Source organism: Melanaphis sacchari, unplaced genomic scaffold, assembly GCF_002803265.2.
Source record: "Melanaphis sacchari strain LSU unplaced genomic scaffold, SCAv2.0 Contig971_pilon_pilon, whole genome shotgun sequence".
NCBI classification, from domain to species: Eukaryota; Metazoa; Arthropoda; class Insecta; order Hemiptera; family Aphididae; genus Melanaphis; species Melanaphis sacchari.
The window spans coordinates 1-15689 of NW_020271687.1; the positions used below are offsets into that span (position 1 = coordinate 1).

The following is a 15689-nucleotide window of genomic DNA, read 5'->3' on the forward strand; positions in this document are numbered from 1 at the left end:
TTTTTTTGATCTTGCGTTAGATTAATCAAATACAGAGTAGTGCAATAACCACGACTAGAACACTTAGAAAGCAGACATACTTAAAAGTAATATCATATTTTAGAAATACAGAAAATGAGACAACTTAACTACCTATAAAAAAAAAAAATCCTAGCGCCGTGTCAAATGGCACTCAGGCGACTCAATGTACGCACGGTAGATAACGTTCTGCGGTCGTTAACTTTAACCACAGTTGTGATGACTGTCAGATAACCGATATACATTGATAGTAGATAGTCTCGGACGCGGTATATTGCTTGCACGTTTTTGTCGTCGAATTTGCTTTGACAAATTACAGTCCTCTTATTACGGATTGCACGTCATTAAATTATGATCTGCAGCGATTCATTATCTAGCACAACAGACGTTTAATTGTCGTTCCGTAGTATTTCGTCCACTATAAACGTGATAAACATCTAAAACGAATCGCGTTTGTTGTTTCTCGTTAGTTTCACATTAGGTCTCCATCGCCTACTAATTTATACCGAAGATTATAGCGGCGCTTACGATGGTGTTACAGTACACGAGCACAGGTGAGTCAGATGTTATATAAATTCTACGTATCGGCAACAAAGGCCGTTTAACTGAACTGTGTTAAGCTTTTGGTATGTTATAATGTGTTTTCTTTTTTTTTTTCCAGCCGTTGACCCACCTGTTATGCTGCTGAGAGGCGTAGACAGCTATGAAAGTAAGTCTGAGGATACTTTGTTGTTTGATGCTTTCAATCGTTAGAATCTTTAAATTAGCATATTTTGTTTTATCAACGAGTATAATTATTAAATTCATACAATATTCAGATACTTTAAATAATGGTCTGTGTTGAGTAGTACATTAGAAAAAAACAATTGCGTGCTTTTGAATTTGTACTTAAAGTATTGCATTAATGCATTTATTTGATATTATATGTATGCTATGATAATTTATTAGAGTTTGAATAGTTTGAATTAGATAAAAGTTACCTATTGCTTTATATTGAAAAAGTTTTGGAAATGGCCTTTCCCCAGTTTTCATTAAAAAAAAAAAATATATTAACTATCACATTTGTTTATAATTGTAAATATAAGATGTTTTATATACTTGGTAATTGCTAAAAAAAAAAACAAATTTGTTAAATCTTATTAGTATACTACACATGAACATTGTTATGACAAGTGCTAAAAAATAAATAAATATAAATTATTTAGTCCTAAAATAAGTAAAATGTGAAATAAGTTTAACATGCATAAAAATGTTTTCTTTTTTTCTTCGTTTAATTGTTTCATGTGTTAATGTTATATTCTGTTTCTTTTTTTAAAGGTAAAAATCTATTTTGCTATATTAAAGTTGTGATAACTTAAAAAAACTTGACAACTCAAATTTTTTTTCATTCCTGAAGAAATCCTAATGATTTATAATGTATTATAAGTCTTGTTAACTCAAGTATAAAGTTGTGATAAATAGCTTAGTTGAAGTGTATTTTATTTGGGTATTTTCATAAACATTTTATGTTTTATCTACTCTACTGTTTAATGAAGATAATACTTAAATAGATAAAAACTGATTATTGTGCATGTACAATAACATAAGTATGTACTGGTTAGTATGTATCTACTTAACGTCATATGCCAGTTGTGTGTATTTTTGTCTTAAAATAAAATTTAAATCATTTAACTTAAACAGACAAAGTTCATGTGATAAAATTGGTAGAAAAATTTAATATTTAATCAATTATGCTGTCAATATTTTTAAAAAATAATGCAGATATTAAAAAAAAAAATTTGAAGTCAATAAAGGTGACAATAAAAGATTGCAATCAGTTGAATATCCAAGTGTAGAGATATGTTTATTCAAATGGTGTACTCAGTGTAGAGATAAATATATACCAATAAGTTGACCAATACTGATAAAAAATGCAAAATATTTCATAACTCAATTTGGTTATTTTAATTTTAAAACAATCCAACTAAGAAAAATTATCATATTATAACTTTTCATAAAATATGTTGCATAAAGTCTATAAATTACTCTTTATGTAATGAATAGTTAGGAAAGTTGTCAAATATTATAAAAGAATATTCTCTAGATGATTTATTTAATGTGGATGAGACCGCATTGTTATTAAATGCTTACCTGATCGCACTTTTATTTTGAAAGTTTTGAAACAGACGTTTATGATTACAAAATATGCAATTAAAATATGAGCTAAAAATTATAAAATATGCATTTTTAATCAATGAAAATGCCATAATATGTACAAAAAAATGTTATTAAAATTCATGTAATATAAATATTTCATTTTTATTATATAGTAGTTATTTTTATTCATTATTTTTTTTAATATAATTTTAAATACATTTTTCAAATTCACATAGCATTTTATTTACTTTAATTTACATTATTATTTGTTAATTAGGTATTAATATTATGGCATTATTAGCGTTATATTATGCTACTATAGTTTTTTTAATTTGTTCAAATTTGTAACTGTGTCTATTATCGTTAAGTAAATTTTTGTTATAAGAAAAGCTTCATTCTACATCAACTGATGTAATCTTAGACCTTGTTCAATTAAGTACTGTAATTCTGAACAAATACGATAAGTTGATACTAAACATTTATATTTTACGTCAATACTTGGTAGATTGTAGACTGTAATTACCACCTATAAAATTTATATGTAAAAAATTGTGGAATTAATTGTATAGTTTGTTAATTAAATTCTTTTTTAAAAAACTATACTGAAATATGCATTTTTATTTTTAAAATCCTAAGATATGCAATTAAAATACAAAACCATAAAATATGCAAAAATATACAAAATAAAAATAATATTATTTGATACAGTATAATATGAATTAAATTTGTATCCAGGTTATCCTTAAATTGGATAAATAGGAAAAAATATGCAATTTCATAAACATCCTAGCACTATTTATAACAATTAACACTGAATAATGTTTCTTTAGTATAAATCGAAAACATTTTTATTAAACATTTATTATTATTCTTTTAATGGTGAATTGAAACAACTTATTTAACACAAATATATTATACATCAAAATAATAAATAAAAACATGTTCATGATTATTTTAATATTAAATTATTTAGTATAATTTATTTATAATCAATAGGTATCAAAGAAATTTATTTTAATTTTGGATTCTGAGCTTAAGAATGAATGCATTAATTTTTAATTGACTTTTTTGAGTATGAAGATACTTTTTCTACTAGAAAAAATAACAGTACAAGATTTTTTATTACTTTTAAATAAATAATTAAAAAAAAAAAAGTTGAATAAATATTTATTATTTTGACAAAATGTGTAACATCGTGAAAATTTGTACTTAAAAAAGTATAAAATAACTATAATTTATAATATTTAAACAAAGATAACAATTATTTCAGTTATTTTGTTGTAATTTAAAAATATATGTAAAAATTTGAAATGTTTAATTACATTATTACAGTAAATGCCACTTAAAAGACTTACTTTAGGATCAACAAAAAGTGATTCTTATAACCAAATATTCATTTAGTGGTGAAGTGGGAAAAAATGAACAAAAAAATTTAAATTATTATTAATTTTATTTTGCTTTTATTGTGTATTAAATATTACTTAATAAGTATAATTAAACATACCTAATATTACTAAAATTATATTATTATTTTAACTTATTATTAATAAAAACAGATATATAGATAATATAATTTAATGTAACTTTAATCTTATAATTTTTTTAATTTATAATATAAAAAAAAAAAAGTGACTTTAGTATTCCGGAAATATACTGCTCTTGCTTATGTTGTATAATAAATTCAATACCAATTTTTGGTTTATAAAATCGATTTATTTTTAAATTTATTTAATTTCATTATTAATTAAATTAATTAATAGCAATTTAAATATATGATAATAAAAGTTGACAGATCCTCTTTATTCAGAATGGATTTTTTTATGTCCTAAATAATGATTTATTATTAAATTCAAATTTAACTTATCTATTACTGTGACTTACTTAAGGGGGATGTCTAGTCACACATAGTATGTTTTCATGACCAGAGATCGCGCGTCAGTCGATTTACATCTACTCTCCCCCAACCATGCCATCAGTATACAGCTTTAGTATGTTATTGTATTCAGAGATGGCGCTTTAGCCAATTTATACTGACGTGATCTCGCCCAAAAGTAATTTGAATTCCAAAATTTTAATGCATATAAATCCGGTCTTTAGTTATAAATTAAAAACATTTTATTATATAATACAGGTGAATATTTTATCATGAAACACTCATTATTTCAAAAAGTCTCATTGTTTTTGAAGAAAAAGTTTTTATGTCTTTATAAACAACATTTTTATTTTCTATTTTTAAATGCTTTTACTTATTTTTTTATTTTTTTATTAATTACCTATTCCAAATGTTATTTGATTGGTTCATAAAAGAATCGGCCTGCGTATTATACCTATACCTATCAAAAAAATTACAAAGTAAAAAAAAAAAAACATGATTACCTAATATTGTATATTATATATTAAATACACCTAATAAATATTTAAATAATTCATAATAACTAATTATTTTTTTATATCATGTGTATAATACCTCATTGATCGTTGAATATTCAACATATTAATATTTTTAGTTTACATATTATATGAAATAATATTATTAAAAAATAAATAATTTTAAGACTAGGTATCTTATTTTTTAGATATGTATTATTGTTTAACATTTAATTATAAAAAATTAAAAACCATTAAATAAGAACAAAAAACTTTTTACAATGTATATTATTATAATATTATTCAATGTCTCTTATTGGCATTTTACGACATAATCTCGGATCAACTATTTCTGGTATCAACGCTTCATGATAAAATTGCACTAAGTTAGTTTCCATTTTACTATACCAAAATTCATCATTTTTCATGATACGTTCTACGAACATTTCTAATGGTGTCCAAACAATGAAGTCACAGTACAACTTTTGCGTAATGTGTAACTGACCTTGGATTTGAAAATAATAATCATGAGTTGCCTTCAAATTAATTTTTTGTGTATTTTCATCGAACTTCAAGTAAAAGGTTTTAATATTCTTAGCGGCAAAATCAATAGTAATACCTTTTTTTTGCTAAGGAATATGGACATTTTACTTCGATTATTCCATCGGCGTCTATTAGTCCATCAGGTGAAGCAGCTAAAAATCCATATTGCATATCAACAAATAACCCACAAGACCTTACTTTTATACCTTTTTCTTTTTCATATGTTCTTATTGCTTCAGCTTCATTTATTTTTCCATGTTGTATTGCATAACTATGTATTTCTTCGCTGTACAAAATTTTTTTTACTAATGGTGTATACTTTGTTGTTGGTCGTCGTTTACATACTACACCAAAGTTAGATGCCGTTAATCTATTTTTCCTAGCTTCAAACCATTGATTGTTTTCGGATTGACCAACTGTAATTTGCTCCAAATGTTGTTGTGTTTTTTCGTTTACCTTTAAAGAAGATATTAATGTTTTTTTTTCTATTTCAAAAGTCTCTTCGTCCATATCTAATTTTTGACAGTACTCGCCGTAATCTTCTTCTCCCCTGTTTTCAAATAATTTTTTTTTTTTTTGTTTCATTTATTAATTTTTTTTTATTGAATGAATTAATAAGTGACCTTCTCTTATATTCAATTTGTAATTTTTTCTTCATACCGAATTTCTTAAGCGGCGAATAAGGACTTGTAGCTACTTTTTTCCATGTTTTATATGACCATTCCGGACCCAATTGAAAGTCTAATGCTGCACCAAAACTTCGGTGTGTGTAGGACCCTTTATTACCTCTATTTATTTGTTTGCCTCCTGAAAATTTAGCGACTAATGACATATAATTTTCTGCTAAATTTGAAGTATCATTTGTGGTCAGTTGAGGTGCTTTTTGAACTAAAATTTTTAAAACGTCATTAATTTTTTCTATAATTTTTTCAAATTGTAAACTGTTTATATTAACACTATTTTCAATTGATGTCTTACAATAATATGGTTTACAATGCGTATGAATATTAAAAACATGTTTAGGTCCATTTTTTAAATCGGCTCTTAATGATTCTACACCTAATTTGTGTTTTGAATTATATGTTATAGCCATTCTTGCCAACACTTTTAATTTCATGATTTTTGTATTTGGTAGTATTTTTTTTCCATTATTTCCTAATTGTTTTTGAAGATTGAATAAAGCTTTAGTATAATTTTTTACTACGTGATTGGCACATTCTCTTTTTATAACATGTCGTCCATAAGAAACATTTTCTTTGATTTTTTTAAAAGTACTGCTATCCCCGTCACCAATCATTACTCTATACTGTAAGCCATGAATATCCATACTACTACAGAATGCCTCCACAATCATGTCAGACTCCATAGCCGCGGATGTTCCATTCCAATTTTTATAACATACTTCATGTTCAGTTGAAATATTATTACGTTTACGGTACTCACATGTATAACAATATTTATTGCGAACGCCAACATATAAAAGTTTTTTTGTTCTCCAACCAATTACACACGCTACTCCTGATGATGCTGTGTAACGGTGTCCAAAACTTCTGTGTGACCATCCACCATCGACAATAACTGTAATGTATGGAATACCTTTTTCTGTTACATCACCGTTTCGTAATGCAAGCATTTTTTCTTCTCTGCCAGCTTGAATCATTTCATCCGTGAATACAGTTTTCCAATTCTAAAAATTTTATTTTTATAAAATTAAAAATAAAATTAAAATTTATTTTTATTTTTTTTGTAAAAAATACTTACTTCACCAATGTTCTGTTCTAATTTCATAAATGTACTATTTGACATGCATTTTATTCCAAGATGTGAAAATATTTCTTCCAATTGACGAAATCCAGAACCGGCCGAAATGACTCCCCAAACTGTAGATTCAGCTATAGTTAGTTTTTTATGACACTCCTGATTATTTAATTTTTTTTCTATATCTGTATGCAATGGTTCGTTGGTCACAGTTCGGAATTCTTTGCAAAATGGACATTCAAAATCTAAATACCAAAAAAGTGCCCGAGATCTACTTTTTACTAATTTGAACCATCCTTGAGTACTTTTAACACACCGTTCGCGATGTATTTCTAATGAACGAATACTTTTTAAAAAATGTTGTCCATCGATAATATAGCGACCTTTAATTTGATTTAATAGTGGATCTAGAGCAGGATTAGGTGGTCCATATTCAACAACTAAAGGCGGTAAATTATCTTCATCATCGCTATAAAAATTATATTATTATAATTATATAAATTATTATTATAATATAATTATATAAATTATATTATAATTTATCTATGTACGGAACACGCTAATATAAACATTTGGTGAAAATTTCAAGTATTTACATCGATTAGTTTTTGAGTTATTACAAAATAAAAATTCGATTTTGTCGAAAACTGGTTTTGCGTAAAAAATCCCGTTTTTCCCTCATTTTTTAGGGTTTTTCCCGATTCATTTAAAAAATATTGAATTTTTAACTTTTGACCCCCCCAAAACACCAACTAGATTCGATTTCCTTTTCAAAGAGGGGCTGAAGTCAAAAATCGAAGCAATATTACTGCTCCAAATGTTGTCAGACATAAAAAAATAAAATAAAAAAAAAAAACACACATCATTGTAAACTCAATCCGTTCAGAATCTAAAAAATCAAAAATCTCAAATAGTTATTCATTTTATTTTTAGATTCTGAACGGAGTGATGAATGTATTGATATTACAATGATGTGTGTTTTTTTATAATTTCTTTATTTTTCTGTCTCATCACGTTTTGAAGTAGTAATAATGCTTCGATTTTTGACTTAGCCCCTCTTTGTAAAGGAAAATTCATCTAGTTGATACTTTGAAGGGTCAAAAGTAAAAAATTTCTAGTAGTTTGCACAAGCGTCGGTAAAAACCCTGAAAAAATAAAGAAAAAACGGGAGTTTTCACGCATAATCATTTTTCGATAAAATTGATTTTTTGATTTTGCTGAACTCAAAAACGAATCATTGTAAAATACCTACTTGAAATTTTCACCAAATGTTTATATTATGATTATATTTACGATTAAATTTTCAAAATATTTTGACCTTAGCTACTTATAGACAATTTAAATTTTCGACTTTTTTAATTTTTTTTTCTTAAAATGCCGACAAAAAAAATTTGGCTTTCCAAAAAATCTCTAATTTTTAATACAAGGTTTATTATAAGTTATTCTTATCATAGTAAAAAAAAAAATCAAAAATTATTTGTCACAATTTTTATTTAAAGTTTAAATGTTTACGAAATATATCAAAATCGCGAAAATTTGCAAGGAATTTTGAAGTTGAAAATTCATAAAATTGTTGTGATTAATACTTAAGGTTCAAAAATCTAATACAAGGTTATCCATAAGTTTTCCTTCAAGTAACTGTAAAAAAATCCAGCATCAATATAGAAAAATTTTATGAGCGTATGAAATTTAATTTTTTACGAAATCGCGTAAAATAACGATATACGAGTACCTATTACAATTATTGAAATATAGGTAATAATGTAATGTATCCAACTAATTATCATTGTCTGACAAATCATCTCTGTTCAGAATCGTTTTTCGTATACAATGGTCAATGATACCAGTCATTGCATTCAAATTTAACACATCCATTATAGTGACCAATGTAGTAACCTACTCTCCATCACTACTATACAGCAGAGCGATATTTATTTTATTTTATATAATCAATATAATAAAATATAATTAAAATATTTAAAAATTTAAAAGCTAAATTGTGTTTACAAAAGTATATAATAATTATATATATAAAGGGCCGTTAGTATACTGAGGGCCGCTAAAATTATGATTTTCCCGGGCTGTATTTTTCTCCCAGTTCGCCATTGGTTAAACACTTGACCACCCTTTTTGTTTTGGTTTTCATGGTGATTTTAAAAATTACTGGGAACTTTAACCTTTTCGATGCACCATCAGAAACTAGATTTACTTTCCCATCGAATAAGACACTGAAGTTGAAAATTGAAGTATTATTTCGACTACTAATCGTGTACAGTCACAAAAAAAAAATTTAAAACAAAACCAAAAATAATTGTAAAATCTATATACCTATTCATCGCTCCGCTCAGAATTTCGATATAACAATATTGCATAATAATAGGTAATAATATCACGAATAATTCAAATTTGATTATTGTTTATGTATAATTATTAATTATATAAATAGGTAACTAATTGCTTTATTATATTATAGACTACAGCAATACAGCAGTGGTATAAATTTATAATTGTGTATAAATAATAAATAATATTATGAACAAATAAATATATTATCAATGCTTACATCAAGTTGTTAATTGCAGCCTCATTTGACAATGAATTAGAAGCTTCATCGCCGCGCTGATTGTGTGAATAATTATTTTCGGAAATTGTTTCCGGGTCAATAACATAATCATATTCCAAATTATTTTTTCTATCGTAAAAATTATAAGACATTATAATACTAGGTTATATTTTAGTTAAGATAAGTATGAAGAATAATTAATAAAGTAGATACTAACTTTTCTTTTTGTGCAGTTCTCCAATTAACTAATCCGACATACTTACGTTTTTTACGGAGAGCACTGAGCCTTAAATGACTTTTTTTACCTTTTCGATAATCTGACATTATACTATACAATAGCAATAGCCAAGTTTAAAACGCGAAATTGAAACTATGAATAAATGTATATGAAATATAAATAATACCACAGTATCCCGATTCCTGAATTATAAAATATAATATGTAAATAACGCTTTTGTCGAATTCCCGTAATGACGTCCGTATCGATTACTAAAATTAGAATTGTTTACGAGTTTGAAATACCGCAGTTATACACACATTGTTTTTGTGTAACTACCTATAAAGAGTATCGGTTTTTGCCGCTAGAATCGCCAGCTGCTGGTCACATTATTTTGAAAAGAAATAACTTATTTTACATATTAAAATTTGTTCGATTTTTTTTAAATAAATTTTTTTTAATTCTTGGTGATATTGTCGATGTACGCTCTTTTTAAAAAAAATCATATCAATCAACAAAAATAAAATATTATTATTTAACACTCGTAACATTTTCATTGTAGTTTTTTAATTATTTAAAAGAATTGGAATAAAAAATTAGAAATCAAAAAAAGAGCGTACGTAGATGATATATTTCTTAAATTTTTAGTACAAACTCTAAGGAAATCGACGCATTAGTTTTTACACAAGCAGCTATTTTCTATTTCTTGTTTTGAATAACATATTTGTTGTCTAGACATCCCCCTTAATGACAATAGGTACATTCAATAGAAGGGCGGTTATTTACTTTCTGTTTTTTAATTTTAAAAATATACTCAATGTGCCTAGACATTCTGATTTTTCTATTTTTACTCTATAAAAATTTATTATTCAGAGTGGATAAAAAAGTCAATGTATATAATTGTATTTAATTTTTTTTATTAACATTAATTTTGCATCCATCTTTGAATGTGATAATTAACTGTCATTAACATCAACATTTATATTTTTCTACTAAAAATTTAGATAAACATTATAAAATTTACCATAAAAAATAGGTTATAACTTATAATATAGGTATAGAAATAAATATATTTAAATTTAATTATTATTTAATAAACAAAATATGTTTTAATTTTAATATTTATTTTTCTTTCAGATGATGAACTTATTGAAAATATGTTACCTGAAGATGTGTGGTTTCATGTTGATAGCCTCTCATCAGCACATGTGTATTTAAGGTTAAAAGAGGTATTGTTAATAGTTGAATTATTTTATCAAATTTATGTTACTTTTAATTAATTATTGTTTTTGACCTTTAAAAAGTATAAGTTAAAGTATAGGTGATGCATTTAATTGATTTTAGTCGAGTGTTCAATTACATAGGTTGTAGCCCAACAAGTCCCATAATTTATAAAAATGTTTAAATTTTATAGCTTTATACTTTAAATAATTTTACTTTAAAATTTTAATTATATTTACATATTTTTTTTTATATAATAACTGTAATCAAAAAATATTTCATAGTGAAATATATAATAATAATTATTATTAATATATCCAAAGCGTTGAAATTTAATTGATAAATTTAGTCCTTAAGTGACTTTTTTTTAAATTTTCTTTGTAAGTACTATTTTTAGCATTTGAATCATTATTAAACCTAAAAATCAAGTTTGATGTATTTATATCATAAAAATATTATTATTTTGTATTATATTTTGTTAGCAAGAAACCAATATTTTTTTACAATTATAAAGCTAAAATTGCTTTTTCTCAATTAATAAGAATTGGATAAAGTTGTAGGCCCTTACTCAAATATTATTTTTTGTTTATTTAAATACAGTAGAAATCATTCAAAATTACATTTAACAAACTAGTAAACTAGATTATAATAACTAAAATTTAAAATAAAAAGTTTTCACTTAGATTTTAACAATAAACATTATATTTTGTTTTAATCAGTAAATATTAATGTGATTAATCTATTATTAAGAAGACATCATGCCCGTATGTTTTGTCTTCATCTCTTATACATGTAGCATACCTAATTTGTGTTTAATAGAAACTATGTGTGTTGTTGGCTTTAATATTACAGTGAATTTACTTATTGTCAATATTAAAAGTTAGAACATTATTAGTGATGTAGCGTTAGATTTTTTTTCAATATTTTATTTTTTTTTTTACAAAATATACGAGTATCTATTACATTATAAATTAAAAACACTCATATTTAGTTTAAAAATTAAAATACTGAAAATTTTTTAATGTTATATAATTTTTGATAAATTAATATCTTAACTTTTAATTTTGTTAGTAGGTAAATTCACTCTGATATTAAAGCTAATAACACATAATGGTTGCTAAACCAAATTTTCTATGTTGTATGTACTCGTATGTAAGACAGAGTTCACAGAGAAAACACATTCGGGAGTGGTGTCCTCTTAAATATAATTTAGTATATTCATGTATGAGTTGTACTGTTAACATAATGAATAGCTTCTTTTATTTATGTTCAATTTGTTTATAGGGCCAAACTATTGATGATATACCAAAACAATTATTAGAAGACGCATGTCAATTGGTTAAAGCAAACAGTATTCAAGGATGCAAATTAGCTGAAGTAAAAGTTGTTTATACAATGTGGTCAAATCTCAAAAAATTACCAGGCATGAAACCTGGTGAAGTGTCATTTGTTAATCCTAGTAGTGTATGTTTGTATTTATTTTGATACATACTACAGTCAAAGTGTGTAATTCAGTTATTATAAATAATTTCTAGTTATTTGATATAATAGAATAAGTAAAATTGACTGATTATTTTATCTAATTCCAGAATTATTCTGAGAAAATTAATAACAATTCATTATTCTTTATACATTGACTATTTGTTTAAATAGTGTTTACATATTTTAAAAAACTAAACACTATTTTAAAATTAAGTATACATTTCATTTTTGCATGAGTAGCTAATGAGTTAAAAGCAGGGTTCAGATTTTATAGTTCTGATAAGTACCAAAATATGCGCTGTAGTAAAAAAAAAACCTTAAAAAATTTACTAATGTGATTAGGAAATACTTAAAATATACTTATTGTCATTAAATAGTTCTTCAAGATCTCCATTTAATTTTTTGCACATATTACATGTACCATTTACAAATAAAACATTTTTAATGATTTTCCAGCTTTTTTTCTTGTATGGTGCTGCGCCTGAAACAAATAATAGTACATGGTTGTTTGTTTGGTTATAACTTATAACCAAACTACTACTTATAACTTATAAGTAGTTCATAAATTTATCAATAAGCTAACTGACCAAAGAAAAATTGGTATTTTTATTGTTTCTAAAGTATGGATCCAGAATATTCAATCTCTAGAGGACCAATAATAACATTGGCAATAAAGTGACTTTCAATATCCGTTATTTCATTGATACTCACATTAATGAGATTATTAGCTACTTTAGTTTTATTTTTTTTTAATAGTTTCATTGCAAATATTTTTAATGTACAATTTTCACAATGTTAATTTTGTCTAGAATTGAATTTTAGTATATTATACTAAAAATTATTGACATTTATCATTAGATAACTTGTTTAATAGTATATTTGCAAAAATAAGAGTTTTGGAATGATCAATTTTAAAAGTTGATTTTATGGAAAATTCGTAAATGTTTTTTTTAAATTTTATTTTTCTGTTATCTAATGACCGCTGTATGTTTATCAGTTTTTATGTGTTGCTTAACGTTAAATTTTCTTTTTTTACATAATGTAACACTCACTTTGCTCAAAAAAATCTTTTATCAAACTCGGACACAAATTTTTTAAATTTTGAATTGCATGAGGTTTTATCTTTCAGCATTTTACGTTAATGCAAACGATATAGATAATTGCCTGGTGCTGAAACACTTACAACACTACAATAGTATATTTTATATATTTTAGAAAGTAAGCAATAATAAAATAAAACAAGTAATAAGTTAGAAATATATAATATTTGATATCGCTAATATCTTTTAATATGAATTGAAAATGTTGAAATTTAATGTAGATAATTATAATGACTATTTTTCAATCTATATAAATTAAATTTTTGATTTATGAAAAATACAAAATAATACATTATATTGTGCATATAAATAAAAATATCAACAAAACTTCAAACACTAAAAATCTAAAACACTTTAAATATGCAAAAAAATAGCTAATTAAAATTTCATATTTGGAGTCCTTGGTACATAAAAAAAATTTATAGCTCATTCTACTATTTTTATTTTTATCTTATAATAATTAGCAAATGTTATAAAATCTGAATCCTAGTGATAAGTATTTAAAATTTTTGCGAGGAAAGCGGAGTGAATGGAGATATTCCGTTATAAAATGTTGCTCTACTACTACGCTCACTTAAGTTTTAAATACTTTAAACTTATGTCTGAATATTGATTTTTTATGTATTGAAATATTCAAAAAAATATTCTGCTTCTGAATATTAAATTATAAATGTATAATATTTTTAAAAAAGAAAATTAAAAAATATAATTAGAAAAAAAAATGTTTGATTTTAAATGAAATTTATTTACAATAAAATATTTCCATAAGCGTTAATAGATTTTGAAGTAATGTGTGCTGTTTGATAAAAAAAAATTTCTCTGTATACAATCCTGCTTAATATATACTTTGACTGTATCATATATTTATATAATGTTTATGAAAATATGTTTTTAGTTTTACATAAATAGCATAACATATTCATAAAATTTATTTTGTATTTTATAGGTAAAAAAGGTTAATGTGAAAAAAGAGAAGGCTATTGTTAATAGATTACAAAAGACCGAAAAAACTATAGTAATTGATTATGAAAGTGAGAGAGCTGATAGGGATCGAAGAGAAGCTGAGAAGAAGAAAGCAGAAAGAAAAATTAATTTAGAAAAGAAAAAGGAAGAAGAACGTAGAAATCGCGAAGCCGCTGAACTAAAGTGATTATAAAATATTATAGTTAGGTGAAGTGGGGCAATTGTAAATATATAATGCAATATTTATAAATAAAATTGAATATTGTCTTGATTATTTTTATTTTTGCATTTGTGCTTAAATTAAATACATGATTCTTTTAAAAAAAAAAACAAGGATTTTTAAACTATATGTTATGCACAATCAAAATAATAATAAAACATAGTTGTACTTTTTATCTATATTCTTGAAAATAAGTGGTATTATCAGATGAAATATTTTATTACATAATCTCAAATTGTTGTGTGTAATTCTAATGCACAATAACAAAATATATTTTTAACTTAAAACTATTGTAATATAACATAAAAAAAATGAAAATATCATTTTTTATGATTACTATCAGCCCTTATTTACAATTGCTCTTACTTGATTAAAATATAAATCAATAAATATTTATCTTATTTTATAATCATTTTCAGGTCTTACTCATCTCTTATGAAAACGGAAAATATGACAGCCAACACTGATTATTCTGGCTACGATTCAGACAGTTTTATGTAAACATTAAAAAAAAACAAATATATGTATACAAATTCAGCGAGCTTATCATTATTATATTATTGTTATTGGTAGTAACTTGTTTACACTTAAATTCTTAACTATAGAAATATTGATACCTTTTTATTGTCTGATCAATGTATTTTTATAAAAATTAAAGAGTGTATTTTGGTTGTAATAAAAAGTTTTGATGTATAATGGATTAATGTTTTATTTAAAAAAATACAAATACATATTTATTGTATAATTTTTGTAAATTAACTATAAGAAATACTTAAAAATGTTTAAAAGTATTCAAATTACAATATACTAATAGTCATTATTTTTTTTTTTTAAATTTGAAAAGTGTGACAAAAAAAAAAAAAAAAAAAAAAAATAGGTAGATAGGCAGTATTTAGGGCTGATTGGCTTAAAAAAATATATTCATTTTAACAAACTGGCAAATTTTCAATGAAAAGCTTCAATATTACATTTTATAAACTACCTGTTAAATGTGTTATCAAAATATATATTCACCAAGTTTAACAATAACATTAATATTGTCTTGTTCGATGTTCTTACAAAATAGTTATTACAGTATTACCTCCATATATTTGTTACTCA

General features: G+C 24.4%; 1 protein-coding gene across 1 annotated transcript; it reads left to right on the top strand.

Annotated features, from left to right (window-relative positions):
• Positions 1–264: 264 nt before the first annotated feature.
• Positions 265–15284, top strand: LOC112603125 (coiled-coil domain-containing protein 25). Its single transcript, XM_025351555.1, has 6 exons — positions 265–572; positions 680–727; positions 10740–10831; positions 12108–12287; positions 14352–14551; positions 15008–15284. The coding sequence occupies exons 1-6, from the start codon at positions 548–550 to the stop codon at positions 15087–15089; spliced, it is 627 nt and encodes a 208-aa protein (XP_025207340.1). The 5' UTR covers positions 265–547; the 3' UTR covers positions 15090–15284.
• Positions 15285–15689: the final 405 nt, after the last annotated feature.